The sequence below is a fragment of the Chroicocephalus ridibundus genome, chromosome 1 (genome assembly GCF_963924245.1).
Source record: "Chroicocephalus ridibundus chromosome 1, bChrRid1.1, whole genome shotgun sequence".
NCBI lineage: Eukaryota > Metazoa > Chordata > Aves > Charadriiformes > Laridae > Chroicocephalus > Chroicocephalus ridibundus.
Genome location: NC_086284.1, coordinates 76,635,293 through 76,651,674, shown reverse-complemented (window position 1 = coordinate 76,651,674; position 16,382 = coordinate 76,635,293). Strand labels below are relative to the sequence as shown.

At 45.6% G+C, this 16,382-nt stretch overlaps 1 protein-coding gene across 2 annotated transcripts; it reads right to left on the bottom strand.

Annotated features, from left to right (window-relative positions):
* Positions 1 to 1,636: 1,636 nt before the first annotated feature.
* On the bottom strand, positions 1,637 to 16,382 carry LOC134518104 (regucalcin). 2 transcript variants are annotated; one of them, XM_063340350.1, is made up of 7 exons: positions 16,257 to 16,382; positions 15,651 to 15,815; positions 12,387 to 12,569; positions 8,877 to 9,092; positions 7,253 to 7,384; positions 2,599 to 2,753; positions 1,637 to 1,853 (listed from the first exon to the last, which is right to left on the bottom strand). In XM_063340350.1, the coding sequence occupies exons 2-7, from the start codon at positions 15,811 to 15,813 to the stop codon at positions 1,803 to 1,805; spliced, it is 900 nt and encodes a 299-aa protein (XP_063196420.1). In that variant the 5' UTR covers positions 15,814 to 15,815; positions 16,257 to 16,382; the 3' UTR covers positions 1,637 to 1,802. The 2 variants fall into 2 exon arrangements, with proteins under 2 accessions (XP_063196420.1, XP_063196424.1); XM_063340354.1 differs by having other exon boundaries at positions 15,651 to 15,952; positions 16,257 to 16,359.

Sequence of the window (16,382 nt, the reverse complement as noted above, 5' to 3'; positions counted from 1 at the left end):
ACTGGAACCCCTTGGCCTATCGCTACACTCCCTCATAAAAAGTCCCTCCCCATCTTTCCTGTAGGATCCCTCTAGGTACTGGTAGGCCACTAAAAGCTCTCCCGGAGCCTTCTCTTCTCCAGGCTGAACAACCCGAACTCTCTCAGCCTGTCTTCATACGAGGGGTGCTCCAGCCTTCTCATCATCTTTGTGGCCCTCCTTATCACCCAGTTCATGCCTTCACTAAGATCAGAGCCCTAAATTTGCCGCATTCACCACCTCCCTCAGCTCATAAAACTTTCCCTCTACCGTGCTTTGACACTACTTTGCAGCACATAAAGCAAATGAAGGATGGCGGATGCTCAAAGGACAAGCCCCATTTTCCTTCACCACCTCACACTCATCTTCTGCCCTGAAGTGGGGCTGCTTGTGAACCTATTGCTTTTCCAGCTGCCAAGACATACCCAACCCTGCATGCTTTAAAGAAGGAAACGGTGACTCACACGCCCCTTGGTTCAAAGCAGCACCACGGCCTTGGCGTCGTGTAATAATACTTGGGGGGCATAGCAGACACAAGAAGGTCCAGTGGAGAGACACTAACTCCAGCAGGCTTGCAGAGACGCACTGGAAAACCACGGTGCCATGATGTACCGATTCTTGGAGCTACCTGCAGAGAAAAGGCACAGCCACAGGCTCTCTTGGCAGCCGGGGGGTTATCCTCACAGAGCAGGATGGGGACAGGCAGCTATTACACCTGCAGGTGGAAGTGCACAAACACAGGAACGAGCAACATGCCAAGAATAAACTCCACAGTTCAAAAAAACCAAATGAGCTACGTCACAGTTGTTACAGCACATATACAGGCCTGAAGTTACCAGCAAAAATGCAACCCAGTGAACAAGCTTGCCATTGACAACAGGCACTGCAAAAAAGTCACAATAGAACTTCCCTTTCCTGCACATTTGTAGAAGTAGTGGCCATTTCGGCATGCAAGGCCTTCTTGCCCCTCTGGCTGCTCTGGGGGAGTTGGGTTCAGCAGGAGGAACGTGCAGGTGGGGTTTTCTTTTAAACACCAACGGCCAAGAACACCTGATGCCTTCCTGTCACCACAGATCTCCCCAGAACAGGCAGAGATCCTCAGAGGATGGACAAAGATACAGTTCTTGATCCCAAAAGTCTGGGTTTATATTTAACAAAATGAGCAACATAATGACGTGCGGTGGGGAGAGATGATGATCAGCTCCAGCCAATCTGAGCTAATTAAGCACAACCACAGCTGAGGCCTTAAAAACATAATGTAAAAAGGAAGCTGGAGACCCACAGTAAAAGGTATTAAAATTTCAGTTGTCGAGAACATCATGGGACAAATGAAGTTCCAGTTAAAGCAGCAGTAATACCACAAATGGCTGTTTTATGAGGAACTTTGAAAATACCTAAGAGACACTACAGGTAGTTTAATCAGTAAATCAATACAGCATAAGTTGCAAATGAGACGGAAGAATTAACGATAAAAAGAAAAGATATTAAAATATTATTTAATCATAAAAGAAAGTTACAATATTCAGTAGTTTATTAGGGTAAGAATCTTCTTAGCACAACAGAAAAAGCACCATCAGATATTTAAAGTAATCGAGTTTAAAGGGGAAAAAAAAAAAGATCAGTTTTAAAACATTCCATTTATTTCAGTAGTTTTTCACCCTTTCCTGATGACATATTATATTGTGTTACGGTTTCAAAGCAAAAGATGCTGAGCACCAGAATAAGACCTTCCGACTTCTCTTGCTTACGTCAGCCTTCTCTAATCCATTCTGAAGAGCACATACTTAACCTGCAAATGGATAAGGTGGGACTCCTTTCACCCCTAGCCCAGTTATCTGTTAAAAAAGAGGGAAAAAAAGAAGACAAAAGATAAACGCAATAATTCACCACTATCAGACATTTTCTCTTCTTTCACAAGCAGACATGCTTTAATGCAGAAAAGGACTGTGTCCTGCTCCAGCTTGACATCCTATTATATTTTGTACACAGCAGCTCACCACAGCCAGGAACTTCAACCTCTGCTCTTTCGCTAAAGCTCAGTAACCACAGGCCAGAGTCTGTTCCCAAAAAAGCCTCTTCTTAGATACCACTAAGCCTTAATTCCACAGTTCACAATGTAACCTCTGGTATGCATCTATATGGAAGAGCAGGGCTTTAAAAAAATCCCAAGGTGACGAACTTTTAAAGAGGTAATTTAGTTATAACTAACTAGAAAGCAAATAAAAGCAGATGCTTTTATCTGCCATCAAGACACAGAAGTATTTACACATTCTTTCCATAACAGACAGAAAACTCAAACTGTGCTGGGAAGGGGAGCAGTAGAAAGAGCTGATGGCATAGAAAATTTGCAGCATCGGCATGGTTAGGAATTTTAAGCCCAAAAGTATTTTCAAACCTTTAAATACATTTAACTTCCTCGTCCTGCAACAGGAACCAAAATATGAACAACAGCTTAACATATATGGCTGATATTCTATCCACCGCTGTTTTCCCGCTTCTCACCACTCCAACTGCTTTGCTATCTAAATGCAGGAGGGGAAAAAACAGCCCTCTAAAATGAAAGGAAAAAGAATTATTCACCTTAAAAACCCCGCCAGCCTGCGGCTGCCGTGAAAGCCACTCTTTATCCATCCCACAACTGGCAGAAGTCACATACATTTCTGAATAATCTTTTCCTCCGAAACAGCAGGAAGTTGTCTTGTCAACAGGAAGTTTCACAGTCTGGAGTCTTTTTCCTGGAGAAAAACATGCATGCTGTTTCCTGGTAGTCTACTTACAACGAGAAATTTAAACAAATCATTGCAAATAACCAGCATGGAGCCAGGCGTTCCACAAAAGCGGGTACCGGGGCAGGGGGAAGTCTCATGCTGAGTTTCAGCATACCGATGAGCACCGTGACGGGGAGAAAAGAAACCAGACTTCTGTAAACTGCATTGTTGATGATGTATCATTTGACAAGTTTCAGTCTCAGTTATCACAAACAAATCCTATCCCCAGTCCCAGCCCGTCGGCTAATTAAATGCTAACATCCACAGCACAGACATCTGTATCTGAGCTCATCATCTAGGCTGCCCATGCAGCCAATGGAAACGGGACATAATTCCTCCCTATAACAGGTCACACGAACACGCCCTAGACCTGCTGACTTCCCTGCTTTTAACTACAAAGGAAGCCTGGAGCGAGCAGACCTCGTGCAGCTCTACTGAGGCGTACCTCGTGCTACATCTCTACTGCATGCAGTTAAGGAAGATTAATTCCTAGAAGTTTTCCCTGAAATTTCAATAGCCTTTCAAATAAAGCTTGCATAAAATAGGGATCATGGGACATGTCTGAAGTTTCTTGGAAACTTAGAGCTACCATAAATAACATTACACATTTATTATACCAACAAATAGCTACCGTCCAAATGACAGTAGTAAACAGATTGCCTCCAGCCTTAATCAGAGACTGCTGAGACACCTTACAGCAGATTTTTATAAAATTCCTCCTTATTCTGGGCAATATGTGCGTATACCCACCCTGCCTATTTTATCTAGCTACAATCAAATCTCTCTTTCTGGAAATATGCTACACCACATGACTATCCTTACAAAGTATGTAATTTCCCTGGCCCCTCAATTGCATGTGTGAAGGGCTTGGTCCCCAGTGCGCTGAAATAGCAGGAGAGTAACTTTGATGTTGGAAACCCTACAAGGAGAAAGAAAAAGGGTAAAGTTTGGCCCACTTAACACCTATGAGAATTTTTTGGTCAACTTCAGAGTAAGGCACCATTTCCTTGCTTATCAAAGCAAGGACCTGTCTTCCCTTTTATGTGCTCTAAAACCTTTTCCTTACCCAACAAACTCTGCCTTGGTCCCCTGCAGCACATGAATGAACTGACAAAACCACAGACCAAACGGCTTCACCTGTACCACAACACTAAGTGCGGCACAGGCATAGGCACAGGCACAGGCAAAAGCAGAGCCACATTATTAAGCTGTTGGTGCAGTCCTGGCACAATTTTCACCCATCTAGTTGGGCATGCCGCTCCCCAGAGACAGTTTGGGCTCTGCTTTGGTGTGAGAAGACAGCCTGGCTGTGCAAAATAAGCTACGATACGCCATATGGTGCAAGACTACGGGACATTTCCTGATCCATTTTACTTGATAGTACGGATGTAACCAGTACAGCCAGAATACAGGACTGAGAGGGAATTGCCTTTGTTTCACGGAAAACCCTGACATGAGGGCTGGATACTTTTAAACTGTCTTTTAATCCCAAAATAAATAAAAAACCAGCAAGTGGGCAGTGGTGAAAGAGCCTCTTGTATGCAACAGCCAGGGAAGTTTCAGCACTCTGGGATTCCCAATGCTGTATAATAAGCTTGTTTGGCACACACTTTGACCCACAATGGCCAAAGTAAAAATCAAAATAATTAAAAAAACAAACAACAAAATAACAGTGTAATGGTGTTTAGATTGCCAGAGATTATTTGTATGTCTGGTTACCTGTTACTTCCCTAAGAAGAGCAGACTTTTCAAAATATCTAAAAAATTGGGAGAGAAGAAGTCCTGTCTGTTGCCTGGGAGTGACAAGGACCAATGAGTCCCGAGACAAACGCTCCTGCCAACTGGCTCTAGTAGAACTTTGTGGTTATCCAGTCAGCTGGCAGTGGAGGGATTACATGGATACATGGTGGTTTATAAAATGCTCCACAGGCCACCCTAGAAATTGGCTGACACCAAGTCTGGGAGAAAATGAGGGGGGAAGGGCATTCAAAGGGAAGAAACATGCCCTGCAGAAGAGGCATGAGCTGCAGAGACAAGGGGAGACCCTGACTGTTCTTGCAGAGTGGTCTCAGCAGATATCAGCCTGGGAGATAATGTTTACAAAGCTCTAAGATGAGCAATGCCTTTCTGGAGACGCAAGAAAATCTGCACCTGGATGCTTTGAAATCCACCTGAAGTATTCATCTATGTTTGGTACCTGTAGAAGAGAGAAACTTCGCAGATCTTTCAGACTCTGTACATCAAAGGATATAAAATACATTCATTAAGAACTGTAAAATATTTAAATCATAATTAAAAGACATGGTTGCATAAAAGTAGCAGGTCCCTAAGTGACCAGAAGGTATGATACGATTTGGCAATGCATGAGTTAGACATCCCTTTCGGGCTCTTTGCAAACCCAGTGGGATCAGTCATCACAACCTTTCCCTGTAGCATATCCTGAATCTAAATGCAGCAGCCACCTCGGCTGAAGAAGCCTAGACCTGAAAAGCTGATAAATTCTGAACTTCAAAACCTTCATTTAGAAAAGATGCCAAATATAAACAAGTTTTCTCACCCATCCTCCTCCTAAAAATGCAGTCCAAGCTTTGCTGTCAGTGAAACCTGAAAATCCCTCACGTGCTTTAGACAAGCCCTTCATCAGTGGATGTATCTGCAACTGGCTGACAGTCACTCAAGCCACACTTAATAACTATTGTGCAGTAAAAGTGAGGTTTTCATGGAGTGATCTTCAAACCTGTCTGGGTCATCTCCCTAAATACTTACAATTCACTCAAAAATTGGAAAATCGCAGATTTTAGACACTACTTTAAAATGATAGCGCAGAAAGGGCAGATAACCATGAGATATTCTCAAAGAAGGTGGCTCTTTGACATGGACATTTAACCTATGGAACCTGTTGCTACCGTTTTCTGTGGGTGCTGAGAGTTTTACATGGGCAAGGGGAGAAATCCACTGGCACTTACTGATACATCGAAATCACATCCAGCTCTGAACGACCCTGAGCTGAGCATAGCTGGAGGTTGGAAATGCATTAGGGACACGTAATCTGCTGTCCCTGTTCTTACAGTGTCCCTATGCATCTGCTTATGGACACGATTCCCATTAGCTTTCCCTTAAGAAAACACCTCAGAAAAAAGGAAGGAGGAAAGGGAAAACAGGTGAAAAAAGGAAGAGGATGAAGGCCAGGGAGGAAAAAGGTAGAAACAGCGATCCAGAGACAAAAAATGGTAGAGTCCACTGCTCCAGGAGGGTAATCAAAGGGCTGGCGGAGGTCACCAAGGAGTGCTCTGCCCATAAAAGGGGGAGGATGTGGGACCAGAAATAGGTCCCAGAGCTGCTGGGATCTCCCAGCCTGGAGCCTCCTCCTTCTAAGGTTGGGGTGCAGAGTCTGCAGGACAGGAGGAAGTCCCACAGGTCAGCAAGACCTTGGGTGGGTATAAACCAAAAGGTGAGGTGAAAAGCACAGCCTGAGCCCCATGTAAGAGGCTCCAACAGAGTTAGAAGAGAGGCCGCAACCTGACCCACCTGATGCATGTGTGTGCCAGGGTCTGCTGCGCACTGCAGAGGAGGCATGTGTCAAGGGACGCTGGCATCCCTGAATCTGCAGCCCCACAAAACCCCTTGATTTCTGTTACGGCTGGACCTGGGTTCAAGAGACCCCAGATGCAACCCAGTGCAGCTGCTCCTATGCCGCATTATGCAAACCTGGGATCTGCCAAAATCACCTTCCCATTCTCACCCACTGGCCCCTTGCAGACAGTTTGGTTCAGTCTCTCTGAAGTGCTTCACATGTGTTTTTTACCCAGGCTAAATCATGCCTGGCAGACCACCAAAGTCCAAATGAGAGCAGCAATGAACGAGAGGCTCAGACAATGGACACACCCAAGACATTACTGTGGGAATGACAAAATCCTGTGGAATTCATTAAATATTTTTTGTTATTTCAATTGCAAAATTCATCATGTAAGTGATTTTCAACAATAAAAATACGTTGCTGGCGTCAGTGTCATGTGGGACTTCTGTTAACCTCAGTAGGCTGCCTAAATAATACACTGTGCTAAAGAAACAAGACCAAAAAAAATGGCTTAAGTAATCTTTGCCATTTCACGCTTTATTCATCTTCTTTCACATCATTTATCAATAAGGTAAGCACTGATCTTAAGTTTGGAGGATGCAAGAGGACACTAATTCAAACAATTTGCAAGTATGACGGTAATCTCCGCAGCAACTTTACCTTTTCCAACACAAGAAAGGCTGGGAACAAAGGAGACTTATTTACAAAGCTAACATTTGAGAGCAGGGACATATAATTGCTTAAAAAAAGGGGCGATGTTTTTAAAAAGAGTAGATACACCATTTCTGTGAGGGAAAAAAAACCCAACATCTCATTCTTTGCTTTTGTTTCTTATTTATTTCTTTTTTTTTAAACACAGAATTCCAATCCACCCTATGCAAGAACTTACCTGTCTCAGGGTCAAGACGAATCACTCTCCCACCATCATAACAAGCTACCCAGAGTTTGCCTTCTGTATCAATGCACATCCCATCAGGAATGCTTTCCTCTTTTTCCAGTTTGTATATACTCCTACGGTTGCCTGCAGGGTAGAAAAACCACAACAAAACTAAGCGAGACAGTTGTTAAATTTTTTATCAGTCACAGCCCAGCAGAGTTATTATTCATACTATTATTTTCAAAAGCTGTGCTGAAGTCTTGAGTTCTTTGGTATGAAAGAAACAGATCACCTCTGTTTGTTTCCCAAGACAGTTGTTTCTCAGTGTGAAAACTTGTAGATCAGTTTCTATCCATTGAAAGTACAATGCTTTTTTCTGGTGTTCTTTTCTAGTGCACCACTCATGCTCCCTACTTAGAATATTAAATAAATAACTGAATAAATTAATGAGTTTTTTTTATATATATATCCAGAAAATTAATTAATTGTTCTAAAAGCAGTTTGGCTCATTTCAAGTATGGGTCGCTTCCAGTCAGAGAACTGGAGATTTTTCAAACAGATTGCTGGAACGTGCCAATAATCACTGTTCCAACACAAAACTGACCTTCAGATATATAAACTGAGAGTTTATATAAACACAGAGTTAGGAAAAGCATCAACTTCAGAGGCATACTGTCAACCTTAAAACAAACAACTCTATCTGAACATTTATCCACTGTTACTAAAGAAAACTGAAACCAACTTTCCAACGTTGTTTATTTTATGCATGTAGCAATATTTTTAATGAGTTTCCTTTGTGCTCCTGGGGATTGTCAGACTGCCCACAGAAAGAGAGGGAGTGAGCATGGGTAGAGAGAGGAGAACCATCCTATTTCCTAAAGTAAAATTCAACTGTAAGCCATAGCAGAGAGACACTGGGACAAGATGCTACACCGAAAGAGACTTTAAATTCAGTTTTAAAATTAAATATCAAATTGACTGGGTTCTTTTAAAGCAAAATACTGCAGTCCATCTACTCAAAAGCAAATTAGTCCAAGCCACTGGAATTTTTCTTTTGCCCAAGCTTGTAGAAGCCCTTAAGGGGTTGTTTTGTTTTGTTTTAAATAAATGAGGGAAGAAGAGTTTTGAGTTATTGCTTTCCAGTTGTTGCTTAACTCTGTCTGCAGAATCTCCATCTAAGAGCTTATATTTTAAAAAACAAAACAGGGTGAAAAAAAATCTAGAGAAGCTAGCAGAGGTTTTGCACAAGACTACAAGCTTTCTGTTCCTTTGCCTGTGCTGTCAGTAATAAGAAACATGCATCCACAGAAATCTAGCCATACAAGAAACATTTAGCCCTTTTTACATGGGAAGATCAGACATGCATTGTGTTTAGTAACACTAGTCCAGATCACTATCCAAACTCCGCCGTGCAATTTAAATACTTTACAATATTACCAACAGCCTCTGATTAGTTTGAGCTAGAAGCCTACGCAGGCGCAGATAGATGTTAATATGGCTTCTATTGTTTTGTTCTAAAGAGGTTTCTGAAGAAGCGCTCCCAAAGCTCAGATCATCTCTGCATAACCACCAAAATGGAAACAAACATCACAATCTTTAGGTGCAAATGATTATTTTAGAATACAATGATTCATACCGATTTTTCCAGTTTGGAGGTCATAATCAAAGGCATCCACTGAGTAGGACAAACTGTCAATGTAAAAGAAGGTTTTGTGATCCAGTGACCAGTCCAGCCCATTAGAAATGTCCACCTGATCAAAGTGCTTCACCACTGAGAGGTCGGAGAAGAGTGTATACAGAGAGCCCTGGTGTCTTTCCAGCACAGCAGGTCGAATCTCCTCCGCCATCGTACCTGTGCAGAGCCAAAGAGGAAAAAACAAGTTCAGAGACAATGGGCTCTCCCCCAAGTTTGGTGGCAGCCCCCCACTATCATGACCATAGAATCTTCATGGTTGGAAAGGACCTTTGACATCATTGAGTCCAACCATATACACACACACAAGAGAACCTACAATCTCTGTCAGTAGAGCATGCCCTGAAGTGCCACATCTAGACGTTTCTTAAATACCTCTAGGGATGGTGACTCAACCACCTCCCTGGGCAGGCCGTTCCAGTGCCTGACCACTCTTTCAGTAAAGTAATTCTTCCTAATATCTAATCTAAACCTCCCCTGCCGCAACTTCACACCATTTCCTCTGGTCCTGTCATTATTCACCTGGGAGAAGAGGCCAACACCCACCTCTCTCCAGCCTCCTTTCAGGTAGTTGTAGAGGGCAATGAAGTCTCCCCTCAGCCTCTCCTCATATGACCTGGTCTCCAGACCCCTCACCAGCCTGGTCGCTCTCCTCTGGACACGCTCCAGCACTTCAATGTCCCTCTTGTACAGAGGGGCCCAGAACTGAACACAGCACTCGAGGTGAGGCCTCACCAGTGCCGAGTACAGAGGCACCATCACTTCCCTACTCCTGCTGGCCACGCTATTCCTGATACAGGCCAGGATGCTGTTGGCCTTCTTGGCCACCTGGGCACACTGCTGGCTCGTGTTAAGCTGGCTCCACCAGCACCCCCAGGTCCTTTTCTGCTGGGCAGCTTTCCAGCCACTCTTCCCCAAGCCTGTAGTGTTGCTTGGGGTTGTTGTGACCAAAATGCAGGACCCGGCACTTGGCCTTATTAAACCTCATACAGTTGGCCTTGGCCCATCGATCCAGCCTGTCCAGGTCCCTCTGTAGAGCCTTCCTGCCCTCAAGCAGATCAACTCTCCCACCTAGTTTGGTGTCACCTGCAAACTTACTGAGGGTGCACTCAATCCCCTCATCCAGATCATTGATAAAGATATTAAACAAAACTGGCCCCAAAACTGAGCCCTGAGGGACACCACTGGTGACCGGCCGCCAAGAGGATTTCACCCCATTAATCACAACTCTCTGGGCATGACCATCCAGCCAGTTTTTAACCCAGCGAAGAGTACACTTGTCTATGCCATGATTTGCCAGCTTCTCCAGGAGAATGCTATGGGGGACAGTGTCAAAGGCCTTACCGAAGTCCAGCCAGACATCGTCCACAGCCTTCCCTGCATCCAGAAGGCGGGTCACATGGTCATAGAAAGAGATCAGGTTGGTTAAGCAGGACCTCCCTTTCCTAAACCCATGCCGGCTGGCCCTGATCCCTTGGCTGCCCTGCACTTGCCGTGAGAGCTCACTCAAGATGATCCTCTCCATGATCTTTCCTGGTACCGAGGTCAGGCTGACAGGCCTGTAGTTCCCCAGATCCTCCTTCCGCCCCTTCTTGTAGATGGGCGTCACATTAGCCACCCTCCAGTCATCTGGTACCTCCCCTGTTGACCAGGATTGTTGATAAATGATGGAGAGAGGCTTGGTGAGCTCTCCCGCCAGCTCCCTGAGCACTCTTGGGTGAACCCCATCCGGCCCCATAGACTTATGTGTGTCCAGGTGCAGAAGCAGATCATTGACTACTTCCTCGTGGATTATGGGTGGGTTGTTCTGCTCTCCATCCTTATCTTCCAGCTCAGGAGGCTCAACACCCTGGGGATAGCTGGTCTGACTATTGAAGACAGAGGCAAAGAAGGCATTAAGTATCTCAGCCTTCTCCTCGTCCTTGGTTGCAACCTTCCCCCTGCATCCAGTAAGGGATGGAGATTCTCCCTGGCTCTCTTTTTGTTGATGTATTTATAAAAGCTTTTTTTGTTGTCCTTAATGTTAGTGGCCAAGTTGAGCTCCAGCTGGGCTTTTGCCTTCTTAATTTTCTCTCTATATAACCTAACGAGATCTCTGTACTCCTCCTGAGTTGCCTGTCCCTTCTTCCAAAGGTGGTAAACCCTCCTTTTATTCCTAAGTCCCATCATGAACAAGTTCTTGTTCATCCAGGCTGGCCATTTTCCCCACCCTTTAATCTTGTGACACTTGGGGACACCCTGCTCCTGGACTTTTAAGACTTCCTTCCTGAAGAGCGTCCAGCCTTCCTGGACCCCTTTGCCCTTCAGGACTACCTCCCAAGGGACTCTCTCAACCAGTGTTCTGAATAGGCTAAAGTCCGCACTCCAGAAGTCCATGATGACCACACTGACAACAGAGATGGGAGCAGCGTTGAGGGTTCAGAAATTTGGGGAAGAAACCAAGCTCAAAAGTGCTGGCTTTTAGCTGATGATGACAAAAAACAGTCTCTGGTTTTTTTGTTGAACTGTGGCAGAAGAGGTACACAGCGTGATTTCTGCTAAACATTTCATTCAGTCATTCAAATGTTAAGAAAGGTGTGCAGCATTTAATTTCCCACAAATCTTAATGTCTTGTATAGCAGAGAGACTGAAAAAAAATTTCCTCCTCCTCCTCCCTCAGAACAAGTCCTACTAAAACCTTTTCAAAAACAAATCTCATCATTGTGGCTCAAAGTTGGCAGCCGAGACTGGTTCTTGGGAGGCTGGGTAAAAGCAGGTTAAGGTAAGCCCAGGGACCCAACCACAGGACAGATGCACGGAATGGCATTTTAAAAACCAGAAGGACAGGATCACGGGACAGCTGAGGCTGGAGGGCACTTCTAGAGATCATCTGGGCCCACTTCCTGCTCAGAGCAGGGTCAGCCACCGCAGGTTGCTCAGGGTGGCATTGTGTCCTGAAGATCTCCATGGATGGAGATGCTGTAGCCTTTCTAGACAACCTGTTCCACTGTTTGATCAACCTCAGTAAAGAGTTTTCTTACATTTAAACAGAATTTCATGAATTTCAGATTGTGCCCACTGCCTGTGGCTTGTAACTGGACGCCACTGAGCAGCATTCTGATTTTTGAAGAACAAACTCCACAATATCATAAATTTCTAGCTGAAAAAGTATTTTCTCTTGGTACACTGCCAGTATTCAAAACAAGCACGCCAACACGGAGGAGACAAGGCCACTGTCTTTAACTAGGAAGGCTCTGAATAGTGGGCCTCTTTTAAAAAAAATAGTCATGATAAGATGGTATCCAGGTCATACAAGTAGATTTGTAAATGGGATTAAACTCTTGTTTGAAGACAACAAAAAAAAATCCCCACCATTCAACTATGAACAAACACTCCTGCATCTACAACTGATCGCTGCATGTTGTCACCAAAACCTCACTGAGCAGCAGAAGGAAGGAACCACCTGCAGCATACCTGCGAAATACCTCCCTGCAGGATCCACTTTCCCATCATTGAATCTGTTGTTTGGCTTATCCTTGTCCACATGAGTAATGGTGGTTACTAGCTGCTCTTTCCATTTCAAAGCAGCAAACCTGGTTCCCAGGGTGATGACGTAGTCCCCAGATTTCCGGAGAGCCACGGAGCTCACAGGAGCATCTAGAAACAGCATGAAATGGAAAAGAGGTTATGTGCTATGGGGAGACATTTCTTTTCTGCCCACTTTAGATACACAAGCAGTCACATGGAGCTCAGTGAGACCACAGGCAACAGAAACAAACCTACTTTTCTACCAGCAAAACTGATGTTTAAATACATAGAAATAGATTCTTTCACGTGAAGAGGGCATACTTAATGCATACAGAAAGTGGCTACAAACAGAATCACCAGTTTGGGACATATAAACTCAGGGAACTTGAGTATTACCAATGCTCCCAGGAACAATAATCACTACCAGCACCTGGTTCTGCGAGGTGCTTTAAAAAAATATATAAAAAGGAGACAGATACAGACACGTATACTTTTTATGACAGGTTACTGTGTGGGTTTCCCCCGCCCTCGCCAGGCAAAAAATTGATTGCCACAAGAGCTCTGGACAACCGTGTTTGTTTAGCCCAGCTCCTGGGTAAATCAACCCTGCATGACCACTCAGTCGTAACTTGTGGGGATAGAGATTATCTCTGCACTGGGATAGGTCACGCCAGGCAGGAGAGCCACCCTCCTGAACCACACTCTGCCATGCAGTTCAGGCATGCCTCCAGCAGCACCAAAAACACACCAAGGAGTGTCAGAGCTTTCCAAGAGTTAAAGCAAAACAGAAAATTAGTAAATCCTCCATGGTTAGTTTACACTCATTTCACTTATTATGCAGTAAAACCTCAATTGCTGGTTATTATAAAGGAATTAGTAAGAAAACAAGAGAAATGAATGTGAAGATACCATTTCTGTAAAAGCCTACAATCAGACGCAATATAAGGAATAATAACTTTAAGCAGATCAATAAAGTCTGGGATAATATGCATGGGACTAATCACCAACTTTTTAATTTAAAATAAAACATTTCTTGTATTTATAGCTTTACAGATGTACAATTAGGTAACAGTTACACAAACACTTATAACCGCTACCAGCCACTATTGCTGCCAAGAGGAGCTGCTCCTTTCTGTCTGCTCGCACTTGGCTCAGGACACCCCCGCTCTTTGCAGCCACTTCAGCCATACCACCATGCCAGAAATCCAAACACTATTTCCCCCAACACCTGATTGCAAGCTCAACTCCAGCAACTCCCTCACCTAGAGAGGTGTGACCGCACTGCTGGTGGTCTGGGATCATCTACACTGGGGGAGTGGATGCCAATTCTTCCAGTGCCAGCACAGACAGGTCGAGGGGTGTGTGGTAGCTGACAAAGGAAGTAATTTTGCTGCTGTCCCGATTACTGGTAACCATGCCAATAAAAGTGCTTTTCTGTCTGGCAGCAGGGGCTTTGTCGGCAAAGTGTGAGAAGGCAACTCCCTGCTCTCCCAGCGAAACACCTGGGACCATGGCTCACCAGAGCTCTTGCACCCAGGCAGCCCCCAGGGCCTCCCCTCCCTCCCACCCCAGGGGGAGCAGCCCCCAAGCACTGCAGCCTGTATACCCCTCTCCCTGCTTGTCCCTGGAGGTGTCGCTCCCCTGGGTAGCCCTACAGCCACAAGAATGACCCCATACATTCCTGAGAAAGCACCCCCAGGGAAAGGGGTGCATCAGGCTAACGAGAGGGACACAGCCACCCTACTCTTCACTGCACAGCAGGCTGCATTAGCCCTTGCACCCGGCTCAGTCCGCAGCCACCATGAAGGGCTTTGCTAAGCAGCACCCACAGGAACTGATTTATTTACAACACCATTTTATGACGAACAGAAAACTGACCATAAGGGCTCCCCCCTGCCCCCAGGCATGGTTATGCAAGTAGTGGTGTTTTCCCTGTGGAGTTGGAAAAGGGTATTTGAAGTTGTTACTAGGTATGAGGTGCTTGTAATTCTCTATAAGCTTCAGTAATGAACCATTTCTCTCTCCGTTTCCACTTTGGACATCAACCCGCTACTTTAATCACATGGTACTCTTTGGGTGTTTGAGGTTTTTTTAGTCTTTTAACCATGGTATTCCCAAAGGCACAGCTATTAATTATAACTATTTTATTATTAAACAAAGGAAACAGAAGGAAGTTTAAAAAAAAAAAAAAGTAGCTACTTCAGCTACTATCCCTTCTACATCTCCAGACAGGCCACACATAAAAGATTGCACGTTTGAGAGTAGGTCCAAGTTGGGGGGGGGAGGCAGAGAGAAGCATGCTCCCTCAGCTAAGGTAAGAGGAAGTAAGTGAAATAAGTTTGGGACGCAATGTTTCCAAAATTAGTATCAGGCCTTCTCTCATCTTAAAATTGGTAACTACAGCAATTTGATGGGCAGATAAGCCCAGATCAATTTATTGTGAATAATGTAGACAGCTCACGGGTGGGCAAAAGCAAGTGATTTTCACCAAATGTTACTGAATATAAGAAAGTAATAAATGCGAGTACTTAAACCACTTAAGGAGCTGTCTTCAGACAGACAAATATTTACATTATCACATCCAGGAGTAAATCATAGAATCACAGAATGGTTCAGGTTAGAAGGGGCCTTAAAGATCATCTAGTTCCAACCCCCCTGCTTTATGGGAGTCAGCACATCTCTTCCTTTCTGGAATAAATACTTAAAACTATTGAGACTCTAGCTGGTGACACTGTTACCTTAAAAAAATATCACCTTCTTAAATTGTTATGGGAAATTTTCTTCTAATAAAGACAATGTTATGGGCATTGCTCATTCAAATCAGCAAGAAAACTCCCACAGACATCAACACCACAGAGGGAGAGTCTTGGTGACCTTTACACCTCTGAGACAAAGAGGGAGCAGAAGCGGTCAGGTTGGAAACAATTTGCAGGAAAGAGAAGTAGATTGAAAGTAATCCAATCACACAAAATCGTAAGAAAAGTCCTCAGGACTAAGTCTGGCCAGTAGCTTCTGCAAGCAGCAGAAGCCTCAGCATCCTCTTTGGCCTGGGAAGGCCAGGTTTTAGGGGGAGGTCTCCTCGCACCAGAAGACGGGCCCCATCCAGCATCAGCTAGAGCATCCCTGCCCGCCTTCGGCAGGGACGCGGTACCCGCTAACGGGGCGCCACCCTGACGTTCAGCAGAGGGGCTTTTTGGAGCCGTTCCTTACCCACGGCGATGGCCTGCACCCGCTGCGTGAGGGGGCTCCAGCGGCACACCTTCCTGCCCGTGATGTCCACGCAGAGGAGCGCGCCCTCCTTCTCGTCCCACACGGGCGACTCCCCGATCCCGAAGCCCTCGCTGACAATGCACTCGATCCTCACCGACGACATGCCTGGGGGGAAACGTCAATTCATGCCTCTCGCCCCGTCCAACAACGTCAGCGTGTCTGTCCGTCCCTCCTCGCAGCCCGCGGGGAGCGCGGCCGGGCCCGGGAGGGCGCCTGAGGCCGGTGGGTGCGCTGCCCGCCGCCTTGACAGGGGGGGGGGGGGGGGGGGGGGGGGGAAAGGAAAATAATAATAAAAGAAAGGAAAAAAAATAAATAATCCGGGGGCACCGGGCCCGGGCGGGAAAGGCCCGTCCGCCGGCGGGCCCGGCCCGCCCCCCCCCACTCCCGGCTGCTCCCGCGGCGCTGCTGCTGTGCGTGGGACCGTGTAATTTAAACACGCACACACATTTTATACAAATATATGTGTGTGTGTGTATATATATATATATGAAAGAAATGAGTAATAATAAAACACCCACACACGCCCGCCCCCCCCGCCAGCCCTACCTGTTCCCAGCAGCGCAGGCAGAGGTCCCGGCCCGCCGCCGCCGCCGCTCTTATAGCGGGGAGGGGAGAGGGGAGGCGGCGGCCGCGCTCCGCCGGGCCTCGGCCGCCCTCGGCCAGGGGCGGCTC